At 43.6% G+C, this 26,611-nt stretch overlaps 1 protein-coding gene and 1 pseudogene across 2 annotated transcripts in view; both read left to right on the plus strand.

Annotated features, from left to right (window-relative positions):
• SH3RF2 (SH3 domain containing ring finger 2) overlaps positions 1–26,611 on the plus strand; it is a 125,130-nt gene that overhangs the window by 41,263 nt on the left and 57,256 nt on the right. Inside the window, exons 3-5 of one of the 2 annotated variants that reach the window (XM_026498995.4) lie at positions 12,110–12,379; positions 15,296–15,391; positions 21,887–22,210. In XM_026498995.4, the coding sequence (XP_026354780.3) occupies positions 12,110–12,379; positions 15,296–15,391; positions 21,887–22,210 (690 nt within the window). The remainder of the gene's footprint in view (positions 1–12,109; positions 12,380–15,295; positions 15,392–21,886; positions 22,211–26,611) is intronic. The other variant, XM_044384184.3, reaches the window with a different exon arrangement.
• On the plus strand, positions 11,054–11,835 carry LOC113255348 (ATP synthase F(0) complex subunit C2, mitochondrial-like; annotated as a pseudogene).

Here is a 26,611-nt window from a genome sequence, read left to right on the forward strand (position 1 = left end):
CCACCATGTAAGCTGGGGCAAGTTTTTTCTTCCTGTGCCTCAGTTTCTTCTCCACCAAATAGGCATAGTACCCGCTGTGCAATGTTATGGGTAGAGCCCAATGACATAGCAGGTGCAAAAGTATCTTCCAAACTATATTCTAAAATCCCAGTTGTAGAAAGACAATGGTTCTAGTCTGGACCAATTGCACCTCTGGAGCATGTGTGAATTAGGGGGCTGTATAGTGGTGCTGGAACAAGCTACTTGCTGGGTCACAAAAGGCCATAATGCACATGTCTTATGTCCTCTCAACTTCATATTCAGTGATGTCAGGTTGGTAGCCAAGGTAGGAGTATTTATACCATGAAACTTGGCAAACACTGCAAATCAGAGCTGTTTATTTGTTTGTTTGTTTTTGAGAGCTGGTTTATCAGCACACCACTAAGTGAGGGTGAAAGTCATGAAATTGAGTAAGAACCCTGGGCAGCAATTATCAAGGAATGTCCATCCACAACAACAGAGATTTTTAAAGAATGACTCTTACCACTCTTCCTGCCATCTGAAACAGGCCTACCCAAAGCCAGCCCTTAGGGAAAAGAACAGGAGAGCCACTCCTCCATGCCAACCCATTCCCAGACATGCCCAAGAAGTGTCAGTGTCACCCAGGGCACGTAAATGAGATTGGAGCCTCTCAGATCAACAGCTGCTAAGAGCTGCTTTCTTTGGCTCATGTGGCCAGTGATAAATTGGATTTCAATGTTCTGAATAGGCGGAAAAAGATATCTCCTTGCTCCCTTCTGCTCCCTTTCCTGGAGCTGCCAGTTGGCACTTTTTGTCACTCATCATGGCTGCCTGCAGTGGAGATTATACACTTGGGGAAGAGGACATGTGGGAAAGACAGAGTCTTCAGTGGTGGAAGTCTCTGAGGCAGGTATCCATCGGAAAAACTGGGATATGGAGATAGCTCAAAGCACATTTGAAACAATGGTGCCTTTTGAAGGGTGACCCAGAAAAATACTATATTGATCTGTGGATATCTGTGACAAGCATGCTTGCATACTCCCAATCCTAGAGAAATAACTAGCTGGGCATGTTAGAAATTTATTTCAGGACCAGAGATGACAAAATATCAGAGTTGGAGTTCAGTTCAAATGGCATGGTGTGGTGTAGTATTCATTGATTCATTGATTCATTCATATATTCAACAAAAACTTATTGAGCTTCCTAGGTGCTGCTAGAATGTAAGTCCCATAAAGGCAGAGATTGTGCCTATCTTATTTCTTGTAGGAATGTCAGTACATTTTTGTTGAATGAATGCATAGGATGGCATCACTTTGCCAGTTGTCGGGGATATAAAGATGAATAAGCCATAGGCCCTTCTGCTACTGAGTTCAAGTCCAGAGGGGAGACAGACAGGGAAACCAGCAATTACATCACAAGGTGAAGAGTACTGTGTGATAGGGCACTTGTAGGGTGCAGTGGCTCACAAGAAAAGGAGACCCAACTCAGCCTTGAGGGCTGGGAGACAGTAAAGACTTTCTGAAGACAGAGAGGCAATGCCAAAAATATTGGCACCTATCTGGGAAAGACCTTATGGAGGAAAAAAACCCTTCACATAATTTGCAGTATCTCGTATTCCTTTTGGGGGGCAGGGAGAGAGAATCTCAAGCAGGTTCCATGCCCAGTGCACAGCCTGACACGGGGCTCAATCTCACAACCCTGAGATCATGACCTGAGCTGAAAGAAAGCTGAAAGAATCAGACGCTCTACCAACTGAGCCACCCAGGTGCCCCAGTATCTTGTATTCCCAGGAGGATTACTGACTCTATCTTAGAGTGAAAAATGATTGCAAACGGTTTCTGGAATACTTCTAGAGCTTAATTATCAGAGACATTTTCCATTTCTCGGGGACTTTCGGAAGGTTTTCCTAAATTCAGGCTTTGCTTAAATGCCCCTGGGCCCAGTGGGACAGATGACATGTGGGTCTTTAGCATCACTCACTCCTAACATGGGGACCAGCTCTATAGGCAGGCAGGTGCTTCTTCTCCAAGGTCATGTCTGTCCCATTTGGTATAAATGAGAGGAATGCTCTAAATTTTCATTTGACAGAGGCAGACAAACTGCAGATTTGCAGAAGGTCCTTACGATGAAAATCTTGGCTTCAAGGACAGCTGAACTGAAAGAAAAGAATTCTAACTTCCCTGAGCTTCCTGTTTTCAACAAGGGTCACGCAGGCTTTTTCCTCTGGTATCACCAAATTAAAGTGCAAATAGGTATAAATATGCACACACAACCTGCAAGTCTTAAAGGATTGAGATGAATTAAGAAGCAAACTGTTTGAAATCAAGATGTAACTTTTGACAGAAGTCAAACTCAGCCACCTTAGTGTTTGTTCCTCTTCAAAGGTTTTTGACCCCCAAGGTTCTGGGGTCACTCACCGTCACTTCATGCCTCACCACAGTGGCCTGTTAGAGGCACCTGTACTCCACCGGCCATTCTAAGGAGGACCACATACACAGACATCAAGAGGACAGTAGGATAATCAGTCACCTTTTATCCATGACTCAACCGTTACCAACATTTTACTCATTTAGTTTTGTCTCATCCATCACCTTTATTTCTGGAATGTTTTAAAGATATTCCTGGAACTTTCATCCTTCACCTCAGTCTCTGTTATGTTTAGAGTTGGAAGGAATGGTAAGAATTACCATCTTTGCTTTGAAGTTGAAGAAACTGAGGCTCAGAGAGGTTCAATGCCTCACTCATGGACACAAATGTGTAAGTCTTGTATCCCGTCTAAGGGTTCCCTCCAGCCCCCAACCATATGGCCTGATTATCAGAAATGTCTGCTGTTTGCTTGGGTCATATTGTCCCTAGACATTCCTCCTTTAGCTGCAAAAATCTTCACATGGGGGTGTAAGAGAGGAAAAACGTGAGGGAGAAACTCAGTGTCGATGTAACCAGAGCCTTTCTTTTCCCCCTAAGCCAGGGAATGTGGTGGTGGTGGGAGAGTCATTTGACTCATCTTTCCTCCCTCTGCATGTGGGATTTGGCTCAGGCTCTCAAACTATATGGAAAGAGATTCATTCACCAGGTGCCACACCTACTGGAAAAGCTTGCTTTGGAAATGAGGATAATGGAAGGGAGCAGAGTCGCCTCCCAACATGAGTGAGCAAGCTCCTCCCCTTATCCTTATTCCCATGCTCCCCTGGCCCTCCCTCACAGGTGCCTATCCCCTCCTGGAAGAAGAGATGACAATGGAAATGCTTTCATTCCCTGGGGAATTCAGTGCTATCCCATTGAACAGCTCTGGGACCTGGCACCCAACCCATTTCAAAAGAAATCCCAAGCTATTTATTAAGAACCAGCTTATGCTAGAAGCCAGGGATATGGCTATGAACATGTCTGGAATTACCTCCTATGATAGAGGAATGAGATCACCCCAAAGCAATCTCAGAGAAATGTTTGCAGGGAAAAATGAAAGCATGCTAAGGGTGACCCTAAAAAGGGGCTGAGGACTGTGAATGGTTCTATCTCTGCCCCCTGCTGTAAACTCTGCCTCTTTCAGTTTTTCCCTGCTATAAGACCCTTGACAACCCAGAAAGGAGGCAGGAGGAACCAAAGGAAAGAAGCATGACATATCCTGGGTACTTGATTGATACTTGATTAAGAGAGGAAGGCAGGAATGCTATGCCCACTGATTAAAAGTGGCAGGAGATAGATAATAAAGTACAGTGCGGAGCTATGGTGTCCAAGCTTTCTACCTAGGACTGGAAGAAGAGAAGTCTGAGACAAAAGATTAAGGGAAGGTGATACAAAGAGCGAGATACATGACAAAAGTCGCCGAACAGAATAGACTTCTAGATGTAGACACAGGGCCAATAACAAGAACTTTCCTTACATTGGTTCCCTTCCCAGCTTTCATCATCCTGTTCTTTTCCTCCATAATACTTACAGCAAAATGTAATTACATATTTAGTTATAAGTTTAATCTTGGTTTCCACAACTAGACAATGCCTGGCATAGTTGGCCTTCAAAAGGGTATATATTGAAAGAATGAATGAATGAATGACAAGTAGGGCTGGAAAAGTGAGGCCAGAAGATGGAACAGTGAGCTCATTACTCCTCTCTCTTCCTTTGGGCAAAATCTCAAGGAATCCTTATTTATTGAACACTTATTATTTTCCAAGCATTCTACAAGTACTCTATGATTTATCTCATTAGTCCTCCTAGCAAACCCATGAGGAAGTGTGTTCATAGGTTCCCAAGACCCCCTCAGATTTAGTGATTCACTAGAAGGGCTCGCAGAACTCAGCAAAGCTGTTACACTCACAGTTACAGTTTATTACAGTGAAAAGATACAAATTAAAGTCAGAATCAGAAAGAAACACATAGGGCAGAGTCCAGGAAAGACCAGTCACAAGCTTTCAGTTGTTCTCTCCCAGAGGGGTTGTACAGACCTTATTTGACTCAGCAACAATGCATGACAGCACGCATGAAGTATTGCCAACTAAGGACGCTCACCCAAACTTGATGTCCAAGGTTTTTAATGGAGGTCGGTCAGGTAGGCATGTGGTTGACTTCGGTCTCCAGCTCCTTGAGAGATCAGGGTTCTACCACATGACTCAAGCCTCCCACCGTAAATCACATTGGTAGCTTAGACTCTCTGGTGTGCCCCAAGGCCCCAAGTAAACCAAGTCTCTCTGAACCGGCAGGATATTCCAAGGGCTTAGAGGTCATCTCCCAGGTCAACTGCCAAACCTTTCATTGAAATAGGCAGGGTCTGAATGACCCAGACTTGCTGAGGGTACTGTACAGAGAGGTATATAGTACTGGTCCCAATTTGTGGATGACCTAAACTAAGGATCATGAAGGCTAAGTGATTTGGTGGAAGTTACAAAAGCCAGAATGCAAACAAACATCCTACTTGATGCTAACATCTGTGTTCTATTGCACCCTTATATCTCCCTTGACTGAGTAAAATTCTCTATGAAGAAAAGAAATTCACATAGAAAAAGAAATATCTCATAAGCCTGGCCTCAAGTGTAAATGCCCAGATTCAGGGATTTCCACTTAGGAAGAGCATAATATTGTGAACCTTCTGGTGATCTCAAGCCCCCAACTAGCAGATGGTCTTGATCCTGTTGAACACTGGGGGAGTTCTCCCTTCTCACCAGAGAAGACAAAACATTGTGCACAAGGGTGAGCCAGCACTTTCTAACATACACTCCATTGCCCAAAATCTGCTCCAAAAGGATTACCATGGTGAGGGAGGGAGGCAGGGTGGCCCAATTGGCTAAGCAGCAAATAGGAAGTTAGGATCCAGGACAGTTAGTTGACCCTTTGTCTCACCAGTAAAATAAAATCACATTTATCTTCCCCAGCATTCCCAAGTCCTGTTCTGCTAATCCTGCAAAGTGGTCCAGATGCAAATATAAGATCACATTGGCAGATAAAGCTTCTGAGAAGCCAGTCAGCAAAGAAACCTATGTGACTTTGTTTAACTCCGCATTTCCTGAACTTGAGTATGGAACACTTTTTCAAGTGTGTGTAGGACCAAAGTATTAAAATTCAGGACAATTTGGAAAATATGGCCAAAACTCTCCTTTTTTATTTTCCACCTTATGCCAGTAAACCTACTTTCAAATTACTATTATCAGTCATACTTATTAACCTTGAATGTATCCCTCTCCTCCAGGAATGGCAATTACTGGATATTTCTTGATTAATTCACAAATTCATTCACTCTTCAAGCATTTATCAAATACCTGCTTGTCTTCAGGTCTCAGAAACAGAGGTGCTTTAGACACACATCCTGAACTCTCCGAAGAGAATTCATAGCCTAGTGAATAATAACTTGAGCCAAAGGCCAGGATGTTTTTTCTTGGCTCTATTCTCTAGAGATGGGCGATCTCATGACCAGCTCAGGGAGGTAAGCAGTTAGCTCAGCATGTTGATTTTGGCCCCATCTGATGCCAGGAGTAGAGAGAACCAGGCCAAATCCTTTCTAAACCACTGGGAAGTGTCGCTAGTACATGGTGAAGGGCTCATTACATGGTAACAAATGGAGTTCTCATCCCGGCTCAGCCTTTTCCTTTGTACTGTGGTGGTTCTGTTCCACTTGGGCTCCTTTTCCTGTACCTTGTTATCAACCCACATGCCTCCTTCATGATTTTCAAATTGGAAATAAGCTCAGAGCTCACTGGCAACTATATCTCCTGCTGTTTCTGGATTCTACTATTTGGAGATTTCATTATTATGTAGTCTTGTTGTTTCTGGGTTTTTAGTATGTGCTAGTCAGGACTTACTCAGTTTCAAGTGTCAGAAAATAACTCCCAAGTAGTTTAGGTAATAAACAAAACATTACAGATATGGTCTTATTTAACTAAGTATCCTTCAAGCACATCTGGATCTAGGCATTCAAATTTTATTGTCAAGGCTCTTATCTCTCTATATCTCTTTCTGCTGCCTTCTGCAGCTTCATTCAGGAAGATGTGTCTGTTGGTTGGGAAATATCACCACTAGTAGTCCAAGGCTTACCTACCTCCTCAAGGCTTATGATCCAAGAGACCATCCATATATTAAATGTCAGAAAAGTTTCTAGTTGGCCCTGTTGGAGGCAGATGACTGCACTGCATGAAGCACTATGCGAGGGGGATTTGGGTCCCCTGGTTAGCCTGGGCCACATACCCCTATGTGTGTGGTATGACCAGAGTGAATGACAGGCCTCTCAGAAGATGGAGAGAAAACAGGTGGTTCCTCAGAAAAGGAATGCTTGCCAGAATTTCACTACTAACATTCATTACTACAACATGCTGTTACTACTAATGTCTCTGCGTGACCTCGTTTCCATGTTTCTTGGTTCCATGCATTATCCCTCCATCAAAAGCATGGCCCTCGTGGCTTTCAGACCCTACTGTGGCGAAAAATGAATAGACAGATTACAGGACCATAGACGTCTTGAGCCTTTTGAATTATAGAAAAGGAAAGCTCTTTAGGCACGTACAAGCTTCCATTGGATTATCTGGCTTTCAAAAAAATACCAGGAAAAAAGAGTTTGGTAATGACCTGGTTTTGAGACCTCCGCACCCACTTTATCCCCATTCCCCCTCCCACCTACACCTGTAGAGACAGAAAACAATTGTGGGTGATAAAAGCTATTACCAGCAACATAATGGGTGATAGCTGATGTGGAACTCAGAGTCATTTTCCCCTGAGAGAACAGTTGAGAACAGGATAGGCTCAACCAGCTGAGTCTCTTCAGGTGCTTAACTTTTATGTGAGGGCTCTGGAGTTCAATAATTCATGCTAATGCGGCCAGCAGCAAGCAAATTGCATTCACAGTCTCTTCAGATTTTGATTATAAAACAGAACCCCAAATGAGTTTTATGATGGAAAAACATACTTGGTGACTTCAGCCGGATGAAAGAGAATGAGGGTGAGAGAAGCACCAGGCCTGGGGGTCAAAAGAGCCAAGTCAGTCTCAGGGCTGCCACACTGACTGTGTGACCTTGCCGTGATAACGTTGAACATCTCAGAACTTTTGTTTCTGCATCAATACAATGGGATGATGCCCCCTGCTTCAGAGGACATAACATATGGAAAGTGAAATAAAGTATAATGTGAGACAAATTTCTGTGGCCCATCAGTACCAAAATAAATGTTAATTTCCATCCTCTCTTCAGATTCTCTCCCCCTCTTTCTGCACCTGACCCCCCCCAACCCAGTTTACAACAGGAAGCTGGTGGTTCCTATAAGTGTGAATGTAGAGCTGAGAATGCCAGGGGAGACTGAACAGAAAGAAGGTGTCAAAAATGGATTGACAGTACGCTTCCACAATACTCGCCTGTACAGAGGGGAGATGGAGCGAAAATGAAGATGGTCAAGCACTTAGAACTATCTCAGGCTTTCAAAGTTCTTCACAGAGATTTAAGCACTGTGTGCAATCTCAGCTTTAATATACTTGCTCAGTAGTCATTAAAATACATTGCCACTTGCACTGGAATGTCTTCCAGAAAAGAAAGATGAAAGACAGCTTAGCCATTCACAAAACCTACATCAAAACTCCATTGCTCCCATTTTAGTTAGAATAAGATGTAACTCAGACAAGGGGCATCAAACTTGGATGCTGGGGGAGCTTGGTAAATATGCAACCAAGAGATTCTGGTCAAAGAGGTCAGGGATGGGGTCCAGGAATCTGCATTTTGGACATCTCCAAGGATTCTGGTACAGGTGAACCACAGACTTTATCTTCAAAAACACTGGCTGAGTGGTTAAGAGCTTGAGCTCCTCAGGATAGACAAACCCCACCTCAAATCCTGAACCCACCACCATCTACCTTCATGAACTTGGGCCACTTTTCTAACGTCTCTGATCCCCAGTTTTCTATCCCAGGTTGTCATGAGATTAAAGAGCTATTGTGGAGTACCTAGCACAATGCCTGGCATGTGGGAAGGAACACTCACTAATATTAGCCATTGATATTATCATTATTATGCAGAGTTAAAGGGGCTTCAGTGGCTTTTTTTCCTTAATTTTTTTCATTCCTCCTTCCTTTTCTTTTACTTTTACAAATCCAAAATAACAGTGCCTTAAGCAAGATGGACGTTTATTTAGGTTCCAGACAAAAGTCCAAAAGTAAAAGTAGTCCAGGAATTATCTGGTAGTTCTGTAACCCAGACTACTTCCTTCCCTCTCTCAGTGTGACCCCCCTCCTCCTCATTGTTCAAGATGGCAGCTAACACTCCAGCAATCGGGGCGCCTGGTGGCTCAGACGGTTAGGCGCCTGCCTTCGGCTCAGGTTGTGATCCTAGGGTCCTGGGATCAAGCCCCGCATTGGGCTCCCTGCTCAGGAGTGGCCTGCCTCTCCCTCTCCTGCTCCTCCTGCTTGTGCATGTGCTCTCACTCTCTATGTCAGATAAATAAAATCTTTAAAAAAAAATAAAAAATAAATAAAATTCCAGCAATCATGTCTGCATTCCACATAGCAAAATGCAGGAAAGAAAAGAGAAAATCAGTCTCTCTCAGAAACAACACATCCTAAAGGTTGCTTGTACCCCATTGGCCAAAACTTAGCTGCCTCGGGGAGTCTGGAAAATGTGACCAGTCTTCCAGGTAGCCATGTACCCCCAAAATGTGATTTATATTACAGTGGAAAATTGGAAGAAGGAGGGGACAACTGTTGTGCCCTGATCTACCTAACCCTAGGAGTCTAACAGACTCAGGTCATTCTTCAGAAATCCCGTGCTTTCATTCTGCTTCTACCTGCTTATTTCTCAGATAAGAAACTTCTTCAAGGGGCGCCTGGGTGGCTCAGTGGTTAAGCGTCTGCCTTCGGCTCAGGGCGTGATCCCGGCGTTATGGCATCGAGCCCCACATCTGGCTCCTCTGCTGGGAGCCTGCTTCTTCCTCTCCCACTCCCCCTGCTTGTGTTCCCTCTCTCGCTGGCTGTCTCTATCTCTGTCGAATAAATAAATAAAATTTAAAAAAAAAAAGAAACTTCTTCAAGAAGGTAGTTGCATGGTTTGTTGATCCTACTCTGCTTGGCTTATTTTCTTCTTATTTTCTTTCCCTTCTCATTCCCTTGTATTTCTACTATCTAGTTTTTTCCCAATTTTTTAAAAATAATCTGCACACCCAACATAGTGCTCAAACTCATGACTCAGAGATCAAGAGTCAGTTGGTCTACTGACTGAGCCAGCCAGGCGCTCCTCTACTGTCCGTAGAAAAGTTAGAAAACATGGCTAAGCATTTACGGAAAGCATTTTTTTAATATTCAAAAATATCAACACTTAGAAATAACCACTCTTAAAATGCTGATATAGCCATCCCAGGTAAAAATATACATATGTATCTACATTGAAAGTCTAGTTTTCATTTATGATGAAAACGTAACTGTTTTTAACGTCTTCTATTATACTTAGTATATGTCATGAGTAATTGTCAATGTTACTCATTCTAGATCAACGTCATCAATTTAATGACCACAGGGTTTTCCATAATTTATTCAACCAATCCCACTGTAATATCCACAGCACTGTGCTAACCCTCCTAGTACGCACGTCTTCACTCACTTGTCCACTCGTTTCCCAAGGATGAGCTGTGTTCGTATGGTTTTCTACCTCCTTGGGCCCCCCTTGCTGTGTCCAGGGTCCAGCAGAAAAACACTGCTCTAACATCCCATCAGCAAGGGACTGCTCAGGTCTTGTCTCTACCCCGAACTGCTTGCAATTCCTTTTCAAATGAACATCGCAGACTTGGACAGTTCTCAGAGAACTGAAATACTGCCTGCTTCCATCCCCTTATGAATAGCAAGACTGCCCCCAAGAGAGGGGACTACTTCAGCCCATTGCTGAGGAAAGCACAAAATGCAATACAGTCCCAGGTGACGCTGAAGGGCTAGTAAACGTCAGTTATTAGAACTTGCAGTCTGCCACTCTGACTTCAAGCAAGACCAAAGTGAGGCCCTTTCTGCGTGTAGAAACCAGTTTCTATTAGAGAAAAAAAATGCACTTGACTGAAACAATTATTTAGAGAGACAACTAATTTAACAAATGACAGTTCTTTAGCTGATTTTTTTTAAAGTGATGATTGATTTCTGACTAATTCTTTGTCTCAGTGCTTCCTAATGATCCAAACACTCATGACGTTTACACTTTTTAGAGGAGGCTGAAGACAAATTATGTTGCATCTCCCATAGAGCACTTTCTTTTTTTTTAATTAACTTATTTATTTTATTTTATTTTATTTTATTTTATTTTATTTTAGTAATCTCTACACCCAGTGTGGGGCTTGAACTCACAATCCTGAGATCAAGAGTTGCATGCTCCTCCAACTCAGCCAGCCAGGTGCCCCTTGTATAGTACTTTGTATTTTCAGGGACTTGTCACCTCAATTTTCTTCCCATCAACACTGAGGAATAGGTAAAACTGATATCATTAGCCTTTCCTTATTATAGCCATCCTATAAGAGATACCATTTATTGAGCCCATGCTGTGTATCAAGCAATACGCTAAATGCATTATAAATATTTAGGGCACCTGGGTGGCTCAGTTGGTTAAGCATCTGCCTTTGGCTCAGGTCATGATCCCAGGGCCCCAAAAAGAGTCACTGACTCACTGAAGCTCACATAGCTGTGGAGTCAAGTCCAAAATCCTGTTCCCTGCATAGTGATTAAGAACAGGGGCTCTGGCCCCCGCCCCTCTCTGTCTTCTCTGCACCGGGAGCAGCTCTCCTGCCAACAGCCCCTCATCCCCTGAAGATGTACACCGGTGCAAAGTTCATCTCCACCCCCTTCGTGGCCAGGACCACCTCTCCGCTGTTGAGCTGATCACCGTCTGCAGTGGTGCTAAAGCCACCAGAGACACTGACAGATGAGGTGCCTTCTAAGAGCCTCAGCAGCTTGGCAGCCCCACGTCCCCCGACCTCACTTATTCCTCGCCGCAGCTTCCGAACCAGCACCATTTCAAGGGACATCGACACAGCAGCCAAGTTCACTGGGGCTAGGGCTGCCGGAGTAGGGGTGGCTGGCTCTGGGGCTGAAATTGGGACTGTGTTTGGGAGCCTCATCATTGGTTATGCCAGGCATCTCACTCTGAAGCAACAGCTCTTCTCCTACACCATTCTGGGCTTTGCTGTCTTAGAAGCCATAGGGCTCTTTCGCCTGCTGGTGGCCTTTCTCATCTTCGCCACGTGAAGGAGCATCTCCACCTCCCATAGGTCTTTCTCCAGTGTCCCATCTGCCCTGTATGTTCCTTTTCCTCTACGTCCCCAGGCAGCCTGGGGAAAGTGGTAGACTCAGGGTTTGACAGAGGGAGAACAAATAAATACTGTATTAATAAGAAAAAAAAAAAAAAACAGGGACTCTGAAATCATGTAGCCTGAGTTCAGACCCCATATCTGCCATTTCCCAGCTGTGTCCCCTGAGGCAAGGTACTAGCTCACTCTGTGCCTCAGTTGCCCTACTTAGGAGAGGGGGTAATGAGGAACTCTATCGCAAAGGTTAAAGAAGATGATGCGCATCCAGCACTTTGCACATAGGAAGTGCTCAGTAATCAGTTATTAACGTTATACCTCCTGTCCCCCTCGCCTGTAAGCTAAGGATATATTTCATTGGTCTGTGCCGCTGCAGGTGCCTCGAGCAAAGGCCTTATGCAACTACCGAGGGCAGAATCCCGGTGACCTGAAGTTTAACAAGGGAGACGTCATCCTTCTCCGGAGACAGCTGGATGAGAACTGGTACCAGGGCGAGATCAATGGAGTCAGTGGGATCTTCCCAGCCAGCTCCGTGGAAGTTATCAAGCAGCTACCCCAGCCACCCCCTCTCTGCCGAGCCCTCTACAACTTTGACCTACGAGACAAAGACAAGAGTGAGAACCAGGACTGCCTGACCTTCCTCAAGGTAAGATTCTGGACAGCCATGGGGGCCACGAGTGACTGCATAGAGACTGGAAGAACCTGGAATCCTATAATACTTGCTGATTTTAAAAAAATGTATACATATTTTCACGTACATGTTTATATGTATTTACATCTGCACATATATGTACGTGTGTGTGTATACAATGCAAAACTAAATGGAAGTTGCCAGAGAAATCTAATGAGAGTTTGATGGAAATCCTTAAACCTTTCCTATTGTAATTACACAAATAAGTATTCACTTCATTCATTCATTCATTCATTCATTCATTCATTCATTCTGTAGTCATTCTTGAGCACCTCTTCTTTGCAGGCACTGGGGATGCAGTGTGAACAAGTCACAGTCCCAGCTCTCAGGCAGAGTGGTGGGACAGACAGATAAGTGGACGAAAATTTACAAATACATTTTGAGTGTGCTGGGCAAAATACAGCTCTTACCTCTTTATGTATCTGTAAGGGCATTCTTGCTGACCAAGTTCTGAGCCCCCAACTCGACTCTTTACAACATTCTATTTTATTATAAACATTGTATTCAAAGCCTTCCAAACACACAATAAGATAATTATACCTTTATATATAAATAACCTGTTACAAGATATATTTTCCAAGCACATTAATTACCCTAAGATTTTTTTTGCCTCTTTTTTTTATTGGACAATTCCTCACCATGTGCAAGTAACAACTCTTTTACTAATGTCTAGACTACTTTAATTCTCTGTATTCAGTATTTATTATTCCTTAAACATTCGAATTCTCTCACAGAGGCCGAAGTTGGGGAGATTTTCCCTCTTTGCTGCTTATGATAAGTACATCAAATACCAGAAGTGGCTCTGGTACAGTAGCTCAGGAAAGGTCTTTCATTTTGTAAAACATTTTTATTCCACCACTACCAGAAATGAGATTTATTTCAGGGTGCCTCAGACTAGCTAACATCGCTGTCCTCCATATTTTGAAATATTGATCATTATTGTCTTGGCACCTCAGGGTGAATCCCTTGAGGGAGGCCATTCTGTGGCCCAAACTGCAAAGTCTGTGCTTCAGTGCTTTAGAGGAAGGGCAGTTTAATCCCACAGATAGGTACTGAGTATTTACTTTGTGCCAGGCATTAAACACTGAGCTCTGGGGATACCACTGGAGTAAGGCAGAGGCAGGAAGCATTTTCTGCATTTTTGCCCCTTTCTGGGAATTCGCAAAATTTGCAAAACCTTACTCCACCAGCCCGTTCATTCACTGAGCCCATCCGTGTACCAAGCTGCCCACTGGGGATAAAATGGTGAATCGTTGTCCCTTCCTTCACAGAGCTGGCAGCCTAGTGGACGGAACAGACACATGAATGGGAAATTATGAAAAAAGAACCAGAAGAAAGGATTTGGTCCATTCTAGAAGCTATGGAAGGCTGCAACTACATTAGGAAATTTCATGGTCTTCCTAAACTCAGCATGTCCAAATTAAACCCAAGATCTTCCCTCCCAAAAGCTGCTCTTGTCCTAGTGTTTTCTATCTCAGTAGACTGTACAATGTACTCATACATTCACTTATTCATGCATGCAACATTCACTGAGAAATATTTACTGAATGACTACTACATGGGAACCACCGTATTGGGTGCTGGGGCCACAGAAATGAACAGAGCAGACAGAGGCCCTGAACACATGGAGTTTATAGTCTGATGGGGTAAACAGGCCTTAAAGAAATCATAACCTATAAATGTGTCATTGTAAATTATGATGGGGTAGAGAAAGCTAAGAAAAGGTATAATGCAGTAATGAACTTAGATTTGGATTCATCTAAATTCCTGAGAGGCATGGATCAGAAGGTCAGGGCGATCAGTGGATGGATATTCAGATTTGGACTGATGAACAGGTATGGAAGTGGAAAGGCATTCCCGATACGGTATACAATGAAAAACCAGTGTGTACTCTATGACTTCTTTTGTATGAAATGTAAGGATAGGCAGAAGGAATGTATACGTATACATAGGCTAGGAGTCAGAACAGTGGTTACCTCTTGCTAGTTGATGGGAAAGGGCACAAAGGAGCCTTGTGGGTGCTGGAAATGTTCTATATCTCTTGATCTGGATGGGGTTTCATGGATATAGTTAGTGTTAGCATTCATCAAGCTTTACATCCAAACTTTATGAACTTTATCATATGTGTGTTTGTTTTCAGGAAAGTTTTTAAGAATCAGTGTATTTATATGTATATATATTTTGTCTTCATAGAGAAGAATCTGGGGGGAAATGTGCTAATGAGGATGTTAACAATGGTTGTATCTATATTGTGGTAGGATTATTTGTTTTACTATATTTTCTAATGTTTCTACAAATCTACATGTAACCTTTTATAATAAGAAAATTTTGAATAAAAGCCACCTTACATTTGATACCTTAAAAATTGAATAGGGGTGCCTGGCTGGCTCAGTCAGTGGAGCACACGACTCTTGATCTCGGGGTGGTGAGCCTGAGCCCCATGTTGGATGGAGAGATCACTTAAAAATTTAAAAAAAAAATTTAAGTTGAATAGGTTCTGAAAGTCTTCAAAATTAGAATATTTATTCTTCCTTTTGCTAAGCTAAAAATCTATCTCCCTATGGCTCCCATATTGATTTCTCCATCAGATTAATATAAACTAAAGCCCAGATTCTGCTGGTGATTGAAAATTAGAAACATTTCCAAATTTTCTGTTGGATTCTACTGGTCCTCCAAATTATTTCTACTCCTCTTGCCGCCTTGGTGACCCAAATGCTACCCTTTACAGAGGAAGATTTTATAAATAAATTATGAAAGAGTTACAGTTCTTGCAACCTATAGCCTCCGTGATTCCACGCTGATCTCCACTGAAAGCTTTCACCACCTGAAAACCAAGAGCAAATGCTGACCTTGACACTTTGTCTCTTTCAGGACGATATCATCACTGTGATCAGCCGAGTGGATGAGAACTGGGCAGAAGGCAAGTTAGGGGATCAAGTAGGCATCTTCCCCATCTTGTTCGTAGAGGTATGTATCAAGTCCACATCAGACGCATGCTCATTCCGAAATACACATGTGCCACAGGGACGCCTAAGAAAAATGCCTTTTTGATAAGAGGCTTATTTCAGAAGTTCACTAAGGTCTCCAAAGAAAAGATGCCAGAAGATAACACCCAGGTCTGGCAAGAGTGTGGGGAAATGGGCTTTTTTATTCTGCTGATGGGAGTGTAAATTGTGCAATTTCTCATGCTCAAACTCAAACAAACCCATATCAATAACATTAAAAACCTCCATCGCCTTTGATTCAGCAATTCTACATCTGAGAGTTTATTGTAAAGAAATATTCAAACAAGTATGCAAAGATATATGTATGGAGTGTTCACCATAGCCTTGTGTGTAATGGTGACAAATCAGAAATAATCTAAATATCTGACAATAAGTATTTTGTTTTTAAAAATTATGATGAAAAATATATACCCATTAAAAATAATATTAAAGGAGAATATTCAGTATCATGGAGTATTTGGTATTACGGAAAGAGGTTTATTATTTCTTGGTTAAAAAAAAAAAGTTTAATGGGTATAGAGTTTCAGATTTAGAAGGTGAGAAAGTCCTGAAATCTGTTTCACAACAATAGGAATATACTCAACACTACTGTATCATATACTTTAAAATAGTTATTAGGATAAATGTATGTCATGTGTTTTTTACCACAATAAATAAATGGAACTGTATGAAACTAGGTTTATAAATATGTGTGTGTATATATAAATGGATAGAGGACTGGAATGTACAAAAATATTAACAGTGTCCAGATAGCGAAATTCTAGATAATTTTCATTTTCTTCTGCAACTTGTTTTATAAATCTTTTGAAATGAGCATATTGATATATTCCTTCTAGGTTTTTTTTTAAGCTACTTTAAAAAGAAAACAAAGGAAGGCCACATGCTAGACTATGTCTACGTACTTCTTAAATATAATACTATAACCTGGAGTTCCTAACCTCTTTACCCTCAAGTCTCACCCTAGCTTGAGGCAGGTCATTACAAATTTAAAAGAGAGTTTCCATTGTTTAACCGCGTTAATTGGATGCTTACCAGGCATAAAGCATTAAAAGTGAGCAGTGGGGAGCTACAAATTCAGTAAAAGGCACGCTTTCCACCCTCTAGGAAGGTAGGGTGAAAACAGACAAAGGCATAGTTGGAGATACAGGGACCAATTCTTTCATTCTTAAGAGCCAAAACAGGTTCTGAAGCGAATGATGTGCCCAGGACACTATCCAGCTTGCAAGGTTTTCTCCACCTCTTCCAACTCAATCAGTGTTGAAGGGATGAAAAATGGAAGAGAAGGAAAGAGGATGAGTCCCAAGAGGTTGGTCTTCTTACAATCTCTAGTAAACAACATTCTCATTATCAGTGCTTTTTCTCTTACTGAGGCCCCTTTGAGGCACACATACCCAATTCTCTCTACCTGTTCAAATCTCCCTCAGGTTATAAGGCTCAACTAGAAACTTTCTTCCTCCATAAAATTTCACCACTAGTTGACCACTCTGTTGTCTCTGTCTTCTCTAAACACCAGATGGCTGTGCTGCTTATGCTGCACAGGTTAGACTAACACAGAACAGGTACTGTGTAAAAAAATTAGCTTAACAAGTGAATGAAAAGACAAAATTTAGAAAACAAACCATTCAGTGTGACCCTGTCCTATATATGTATACTCAGTCATCCAACTAATTTTACGTTGCGTACCTGCTAAGTCAGGTCCTAGGCTAAGGTCTGAAGATGCAGACAGGTGTGAGTCCCTACTTTCAGGGATTGTAGAGTCAGACATTAATCAAGTAATTCTAAGTGTAATGAATGATGCAAAGAGTGAAGGAGAGGGAACTAAATGGGGGAGGGACGGAACGATGTGCAACTTCTGTGGGAAGGGGGTCAGCAAATGCCTTTTAAGCCAAGATGAGACAGATGATTAGGAGCTATGTAGGGGAGCATGGAGGGAAGCGTGCTTTAGGGAAAGGAGGTAACATGTGCAAAAGTCCTGTAGGATGAGGAAGTGTAGGGAATCCAGAGGACCAAAAGAGTACTAGAGCTGTAGCTTAGAGAGTAAGAGAATGACCCGATGCAGCCAGGGAAGTGAGTGGGAGACGGATCACAGAGGGCTTTATAAATCATCCTGTATGAGTCAGGATGAGCTAGGTTTTGCTGTGGTAATAAACAGCCTGCAACTGTCACTGGCTTCACAAAGATAAACTTACTTCTCATCCACATTACATGTTTGGCATAGAACCGTGAGAGGCTCTGCTCACAGAGTCACTCTCGAACCCACACTGAGGCTGGGCCATCTTGTGGTTGCCATCTGGAACAGACGGACTTCCCCAGATTCACGGTGAGGGAGGAGTAAGGAAGAGTGCGTTGTACATCAGTAAATGCCTCAGCTCAGAAGTGACACTTGTCACTCCACTCATTGCCCAATGGCCTGAACCAGTCCCCTAGCCCCACCTGTCTTCAAGGCAGCTGAGAAGCACAGGGGAGTACAAGGACTGTCTAGTAAATACCATGGTCTCCGCCATATCATAAAAAGGTTGGACTTGATCCAGAGGTCAGTAGACACCATCGAAAGATTTTAAGGGACCCAGTAACTCCATCAGACCTGGGTTTATTAAAGACAGCTCCTCTGGCTACAGTGGGAAGAATAATTGGAAAAGGAGAGAGGAAGAAGCAGAAATAGCAGTTAGGAGGCCAGTGCATGCATGGCTCAGTTACAAGATGCCAGTGGGCTGGACCAGGAGGTTGGAAACAAGTTGGCGGATTCAAACACCACTTAGGAGGTGGACCCAGAGGACTTGGAGGTTGACGGAAGTGAGGAGGGCAGGAGTGGTCAAGAATGCATGCCTCACTTCCTGCTTTTTGTGCCTAGGTTAGTGGTAGAGGCATTTGCTGGGTCAAGCAACATTTGCTAAAGAGGAGCAATTAACAGTAATGGGGAGACAGTGCTTAAGTCTCCAAGGACAGAGATCGGCCACAGTTAATACCTAGCTGGATACATAGGAAGTGGTTCAAATTTTGCATTTCAGAGTTTGCACAGTCCCCTGCATTATTTCAAGAAGCTTCTCCATAGCTCTGGGGGGGAAAAGGACCATTGATTTTATTACCCATCTCTGATACCCTTTTTTCCAAAACTTCTACATTTAATGATTATTCATTTGGACACTCTCCCCACCACTTCACCTCTAAAATTAGTGATTACAAGAACCCTCAAGATTATCATCAAACTAGCCATTGCTTCATTTGTTCTCCTAATTGCTAGGAGGGGAAAAAGATAATCAAGTGGTTGCTCTAATCTGGGAACCTGATTTTCAAAAATTACTTGAAATCTAAATTGAGCTTTTTAAAGCAGTACTTAAATTTTGACTTCAGTCATTTCATTAAGACTAGCACTTGCTGAGAACTCTTTAAATAAGTTTTGAATTACCAGTGCCATGCAAAGCAATTGGAAAGAAGAAAAGCTTTCTTGTAAGAGTGACGTGGGTTTTTGTTTTTTTCCTGCACAAACAGGATTTTTCTTGTTAATGTATCGTTTGATTTATTGAATAGCACCTGGATAAAAAGGTGGTAAAACAAATGCTGAGCTCACACCCATTCCTGTCAGGACTTCTCCAATGAGGCCTGCCTGGGTTATGTGAACCTTGCTCAGCCCAATGAACCTCAAGGATATTGTTTCAAATGAGTGGGTACAAATTTAAGAGCTGTGCAATCCTCCCCCAACTGAGCTATTAATCATGTTGGCAGAGCACAGGGCAGAGTCACACAGAGCCCTTTGTCAGTGTTGCTGATGAAAACACTGAAGGTGTTGCTCACCTGGGGACAGAACAATTAGGTAGAGGCAAAAAAAAAAAAAAAAAAAATCAACCTATTTCATTATAGCTGTGAATGACCGTAAAGAACTTTACTCATTCAACTCAAAGACTATATATTGTCCTCTTACTGGGTGAACAATGGAGGGATCGGTGCTCTGGGGAACAGAAGACACTGTCCCTAGGCCAGACTGCCGTCAGAGCTTGCCTAGACAATTTCCGGAACTTCCTAGCTCATCTCCCTACTTCTGGGCTGGCACTTCTGTATAACAGCCAGAATGAGCTTTTATGTGTTTCTTCTTATTTGCATACGGTAAAATTTACTCTTTTTGGTGTTCACTTCTATACATTTTGGTAAATGCAGACACCCCCATCAAGATAATAGAATACTTCCAACCCCCCCCCCCATACAACAGCATGATGACTCTTCGTAGTCAGCCCCTTCCCTGACTCCCAGCTGCTGGCAGCAGCTGATCTGGCTTCTGCTCCTATAATGTTCCTTCTCCAGAATGTCCTATCAGTGGAATCCTACAGAATGTAGCCTTGGAGTCTGGCTTCTTTCACTTAGCACAAAGCATTTTGGATTCATCGTGTTGTTAGGTGTCCCTTTTTATCAATGAGCCGTATCCCCTGTGTGAATGTGCCGGAGTATGTTTGTGCACGGCCGAAAGACAATGCAGTCGTTTCCGGTTGTTAGCAACTATGAGTAAAGTACTGTAAACATTTGCATACCGATTTTTGAGTGGGCATAAGCTTTCCCGTCTCTTCAGAAATTACGTAGGAGTGGGATGGCTAGGTCAGAGGCTAAGTATGGGTTTAACTTGGTAAGAAACTGCCAAACTGTGGCATGAGCTTTTAGAAACACAGATCATGTCACTCCTCTACGTAGTCCTGCCAGAGGCTTCCTATTACACTTAGAATAAACCTGAGCCTCCCAGGACCTTTGGAACCCAGCCCCTGCCTGTCTCTGTGGTCTCTTTACTACCTAGCTCCTCACGCTCTCTGTTCCAGCTTCTGTTTCTTTCTTGATTTTTGTCTCAAACAGACTGTTTTTTTCCCTCTTTAGGATCTTCCAGCTTTTATGATCCCTTTGTCTGGAATATTCTTACCCCCATCTTCATATGGCTGGCTCCTTCTTGTCATTGCGTCTTGGTTAAATGTCACCTTCTCAGTGGGATTTCCTTGACGCCCCCCCCCCAAAGTGGGTGCCTCCCCCTGCCACTCTCTATCATGTCAAAGCACTTATTTCTGGGGCGCCTGGGTGGCGCAGTCATTGGGCGTCTGCCTTCGGCTCAGGGCGTGATCCCGGCGTTCTGGGATCGAACCCCACATTGGGCTCCCCCGCTGGGAGCCTGCTTCTTCCTCTCCCACTCCCCCTGCTTGTGTTCCCTCTCTCGCTGGCTGTTTCTCTGTCAAATAAATAAATAAAATCTTTTAAAAATATATAAAAAGCACTTATTTCTATCTGGTATTTTCTTGTTTTGTGGTCTGTTTACTGGCTGTGCCATTTATAAATCACCTTTCTGGACCACAGCTCTCACATCTTTAAAGTAGACATAATAATGCCACTTCCCCTACCTCAGGATTTTCTTTTTCACAATATGACAAGCTTCTTGAGGTAGGAACTACCTCCTCTTTAAAATTTTCTGTATTGGCTATTTTAATCATTTGCACATTGTCATAAAAAGTTCTTAAATGGGCAAATTCCCTTTTACCTTTATAGTCGAATCTCTACGTTAGACTGAGACATGTGGCTTTGGAGGGCAACTTTGTCAGCGAATTTCAGCCTTCCGAAGGAGCTGCACGCAAAATACAGCACAGTCGGTGGTTGTGCTAGAACTAGAACTAGATTGCAAGAGCTGGTTTTTACATTTGCAGGAATTTTGCTACCTAGTTGTAAACCATTGGTAGATATTTATACCATAGAAATTAGTAAGCTCTATAAAACAGGGCTTCCTCTTTTCTTTTTCTTTTCTGTCCTCTCCTCTCCTCTTCTCCTGGTTTACCAGCGTATCACAGACTACATAGTATGGAATAAGAAAGAATGGGGGAGATGAAAGTGTTTAAAGGAAGTAGTAAAAGATGGTCTTAGCAAAAAAGATTCAAAGTTCCGAATGGATTTACATTCTGGTGCAGATGCTTCTCGAACGTATAAACCTGAGCAACTTCGCACACGCACGATTGCACAAGCACTCAGCACCCCTGTGGGATAGGGCAGAGAGCTCGTTGCCCTCAGGTGGCTGCCAGTCCAAGATGGGGGGGGTGCGTACGGAAGGGAAATAGCTGTAGCGCAGTGTGTGAAGTGCCGTGGTGGGAGAGCACGGGGGCCGCAGCCCACCCAGGGGCATTCAGGAGTGGCTAAAAGAGGAAAATGGTAGGTGTGCCTGGGAAGACTGGGTGAAGGGAGACTGGTCCCGATCAGGGAAGAGTATCATGGCTTATTTTTCCCCCCTGTGGACTGCAGTAAAGAATAAGAGCCGTCCCTGCTTTGCAGGAGAGTTGTCAGAATGCACTGATACTGCAAAGGAATTGGGACACATTGCTAAAAGATGCAAGTTGACCAAAGATGACGGTAGTGTCTGAACTGGCATCAGACTAAGCTGGGTCGCACTTAGCTGCCCGCACCAGATCAGGAAGACTAACTCCTCCTGGACCTTCTGTGTTTTCAGCCAAACCTCACAGCAAGACACCTCTTAGAGAAGCACAGAGGCCGGCAGTCAGCCCACACAAAGAGCCTGTCCCTGGTGCCCTCAGCCTCCCGAGGCAAAGCAGCCCACACGCCCACGCTGCGAAGGGGCCCTGGGTCCAGGAGGAAGGGGCCTGGCCAGTTCTCCATCACAACAGCCTTGAACACTCTCAACAGGATGGTTCATTCTCCCTCGGGGCGCCAGACGGTGGATATCAGCACTCCGGTGCTCATCAGCTCCAGCAACCCCTCTGTGATCACCCAGCACGTGGAGAAAGCGGATGTTCCTCCCATTTCTATGGGGCAGGTAGGAAACAAACGCTGGGATAAGGGCACCTTGGTATTGGGCAGGTCATGCACACCATGTCACAAGCAGTACTGGATCTTTCGTACGTGTGGAGCATCGATGATGCAGTAATAGTGACCAATGCCGTGCGTATTATGTGTCAGAGCTGTAGACACATGATCTCATGTTGTCCTTGAAACAGCCACTTGAGTTAGGTAGTATTACTGTTATCCCTATTTTACAGGTGAGAAAACTGAGGCTAAGAGGAGTTAAACAAGTTGCCAGATCCTCATAGATACTTTGCTTTCCCTGCCAAAAGCCATGACATGGTTCCTGTCCCTTAAAGAACTTCCCTCCAAATAATGGCACCCATTTTCCAGAGAGGGTGTTGGCATCATGATTAGAGATTCACTTTTCTGTCCTGTGACATCACGTGGAAAGGAAGGAAAAGACAGAAAGGGAAACTGTGTGTTGCTAGGTGTTTCCAGGACTGGCGCCATAATCGGCCGGGCCCGGTGAAAGTGCAGTAAGATAACACGTGCAAAGTGCTTAGCACAATGTGTGGCACATAACGAAACACCCAAAGAGCACTGGCTCTTCATACTGTTATTATTAAGCCTGAACACTGAGTTGCCAACGGAAGGGAGATAAGCCAAGCGGCGACTGTGGCAGTCCAGAAGCAGAAACACTTCTAACAGCATGTGGCTATTTAGGTTGAAGGGTACTTGGAAAGATGAAGAACTGGAGGTATGAGGCAAAGTAATTAAGAACGACGACATGTTGGGGATACTGCTGAAAACACTCTTTGGAACCATGCAGGTGGCAACTTGAAATGACAAACTTCAACTTGCACTGATGTGTTTTTTTGAAGTTGTAAATCCTGTTTTAAAACATGAATCTCTACCTTGGGATTAAAGGACTTAATTGGACTCTAATCCCTTTTTAACAAGACTAGGAGGAGGAGAAAGTCAAGGGTTTCTCAAAGACCCGTGTGCTGCTCTGAAACGAAAACAATCTCCATCTCCAACATTTTATATCTCACCCCGCTGTCTGGATCTCTAAGAGGCTGGCTGCCCGGGTATTTCCGCCCACCACCTGCACGACATACACTCACACACGCACACGCACAAGTACATCTTCCCCTCCACGTGCTCCTTCCTTACATAAAGAACCATAAAGTTCCCTTCCTACACACGCATTCCAAATGCTTTTTTATAAGTACATACCCGCTTTGTGCCCAGAGTTCTCCCTCCACCACGCACACACGCGCGCGCGCACACACACACACACACACACACACACACACTAAAATGAGGGGCCTAGTGACTTACAATTAAGCCAAAGACTAACTGAATTTTTCTGAAGCCATTTTTTATATATAGAGAGAGATACAAAGTACAGCCCACACTCAGTAGATATAAGCAAGCTCACTCAGCTCTAAGCTGGTTTCCCAAAAGATTTAGCCAAGAGTCATTTTTCATGTGCCTTTATAATTCTTCTTTCCAGTCATTTACCTCATCCACAGATAGGCTGGACCAGAGTGGAGAATCCTAGTAGGATTTAAAATAAATAGTATTCCCTCCCCCAAAAAAGTTTTAATTAAAAAAAATAAAATAAATAGTATTTCTTCCTAGTTTTCACAGATGGTGAGAATTCCAAAGTAGGGCATTTGCATATCCTGTGGATATGCAGGGAACCTATGCACAGTACTGATAGCCTTTTTCCATTCAGATGGCTGTGGATTATAATTATTTCTACATGTTTGCCCAGGTGTTGTCAAAAACACTCTTAAAAGGCTTCACTTATAAGCTACATGTAAAGAAGGGTAAAAAATTGAGCAAATGACAAGTTCTTTTGCTTCCTTTTTTCTCTAACATCCTTTCAAGCTTCCCTTACCTTCCCTGTCCCACCACCCTGCCCAGTGTCGAGTCCCAAGTAGGCACTCCAAATCAAGGAATCGAGACTTTTGACTTAAACATCTGGGCAGATGGTGGTGACATATACTCAGACAGGGAACACTGGAGGAGGAATAGTTTCCTAGAGAAAGCTCACAGGTCATTGTAACTCTTTCAACCAATAAACATCTGTTGGGTGCTCACAATGTGTTCGTAACCATAGTGAGTACTACCAAAACAACAAGAACAGCAACAATAATCTTGCACACTTACTAATATGATTGATGGATAGAGAAATAGATAGGATGATATCCTCTCATAGCAAAGTCTTTATTTGCTGCTGGTCTCCTAAATCCTGCCGTCTACCCTAAAAGATAGTAAGAGCCTTTGTAGGGGAGGTATTCTCACCACTTTACAGCAAGGTAATTAAGGTCCCCCCAAAAATGGTATGGTCATAGTTCATGTAATTAGTAAGCAGTGAGAGTCTAGATTAACCCTAGAATTGTCTGATTCTCAAACATACAGTCTTGTCACTATAATATGCCATCAACAGAGACGTCATCAGGCGATGCTATTAGGATGTCAGTGTAGTTCATCTTGGATGTCTGTAGCCTCTCTCCTCTCAGACTCTTCACCAGACTCCCTTTAGACTCCCAGGCCCTCCAGCATTGTCTTCCCCACCCACCCCATTCCCCAGTAAAGAATTTGCCCCGAGTCTTTTACACCTAAAGGGTTTCATTTACTATCACTTTGTTCCTTTATGAACTATCAGCTGTGCCCAGCCATTGGGTATGCTGCTGAAGGCACCACAAGTGAGCTCTTGCCGTCTGGGAACTCCCAATCTAGCAGGGACACAAAAAATGAATGACTGACTATAGTGGAGTTCGGGCTTCCGAACATGGGACGAAGGCCTGCTGGCACCCGCATTGACTCTAGCAGTACAGAGACTCAGAGTTTAACCATACAGACCTATAGACTGAGGAGGCTATTCCCTTTCCAAGTTTCCCCAAGCCCCTGGAGGCTATTAGGAAGGTCCCAGTTTGGTGCTGATGCTTGCTAATAATCTGCCTCTAGAAGGAGGAACAAGCAAGGCCTGAGGCCCAGGGCTTGAGGCAAGCTGTTGCCCATCTCTGAACTGAGTAACACTGAATATTTTTACCATACTGTCTGATGGGTTATCTTCCATATGTGGTAAGTTCGGTTTTATGTTCACAGAAATATATGAGAAGAGAGGCCAGAGCAAGGAATTTTGTTTTCCTGTTGTTGTTGTGTCTTCTCACCTGTGGGAAACCACCTGACCCATTTGGCTAGAATGTCAGGAAATGACCTCAAGGATGAACTTCACACTAAGTACAACTGTACTCGAAAACAATTCGGGATTAGACCTGAAGAGGCTGAGTAGGTTCTCTGGGAAACTGTGGTGGAGGAGGGTAAGCAGGAGGATAGGAACCCGTGGAGTTGGCCTTTGGGAGAGTTCTGAAGATGATCTCTAGGTCTGCACTGAGAAGGGATGCCTTAGAAGGAGAAAGCCAACTTCATGGGACACAAGTTAGAAAGAAAAATCCTGCAGCCGGGGAAGTCACAATTGCCAGGCACAGCCTAGAGATTCTGAAATTCACTTGTTCACGATGTGGAGGCTGCTTGCCCCGTTTCTCCCACACTCACAGAGCAATGAGGCGTTCTTGTTTTCTCTAACACCGGGCTTCCTAAGAGGTTCTGGTCCATCAGTATACCCCCCACTTCCTCCCCTCCCCCACACCCCGCTACCTGTCCTTCAACCCCCCTCCTTCGGCCTATCCCTCTTCCTGTACCACAGATCCAGGTTAGTGGAACTGCTGGACAACTAGAAAGCCTGTCACCATTCCAGAGTTTTCTCCTTCCCTCACCTCTTACTTCCAGTTAGTCAGCAAGCTCATTTTGCCACCTGAATAGTTATAATGCCTCTGTCCATTCCATCCCAGTGCCTTTGTTTGGGTCCTTGTCTCTGGCCTAGACCATTGCTTCAGCCTCCTCCCTGGTCTCCCAGAGTTCAGACTCAGTCACCACACCTCACCCCACCCACCCGTTCACCCCCCCCCATTCTTCCAATCATGGCCTCTATCACAACTTCTTGAAAACCCAAATCCATTTCAGCTTCTTTTCTTGCCCGAAGTGCCAGTCGTTCCCTGCAGACCACTGAAGAAGTCATACCTGCTGTTCATTGAGTGGCCACTAAAAGTCAGAAACCGTAATGATGATTTGCAAACACACTGACTATCCTCACAACTGTTCAGAGTAGGCACTGGTATGCCCATTTTACCAAATAGGAAAACCGGGGACAGAAAGATTATGTAACTTGCCTGAAGTCTCAATGTGAGAAACAAGAACTTACCACATATGGAAGATAAGGCTCTAGACCCTCCATGATCTGGCTACAGTCCCCCTTCCAGCACTCCCAGACCCCCAGACCCACTGCACACACACACATCCGCATGAAAACATGTGCATGTGCGTGCATATACACACGAGCGTGCACACACACAAAAGT

Source organism: Ursus arctos, unplaced genomic scaffold, assembly GCF_023065955.2.
Source record: "Ursus arctos isolate Adak ecotype North America unplaced genomic scaffold, UrsArc2.0 scaffold_5, whole genome shotgun sequence".
NCBI lineage: Eukaryota > Metazoa > Chordata > Mammalia > Carnivora > Ursidae > Ursus > Ursus arctos.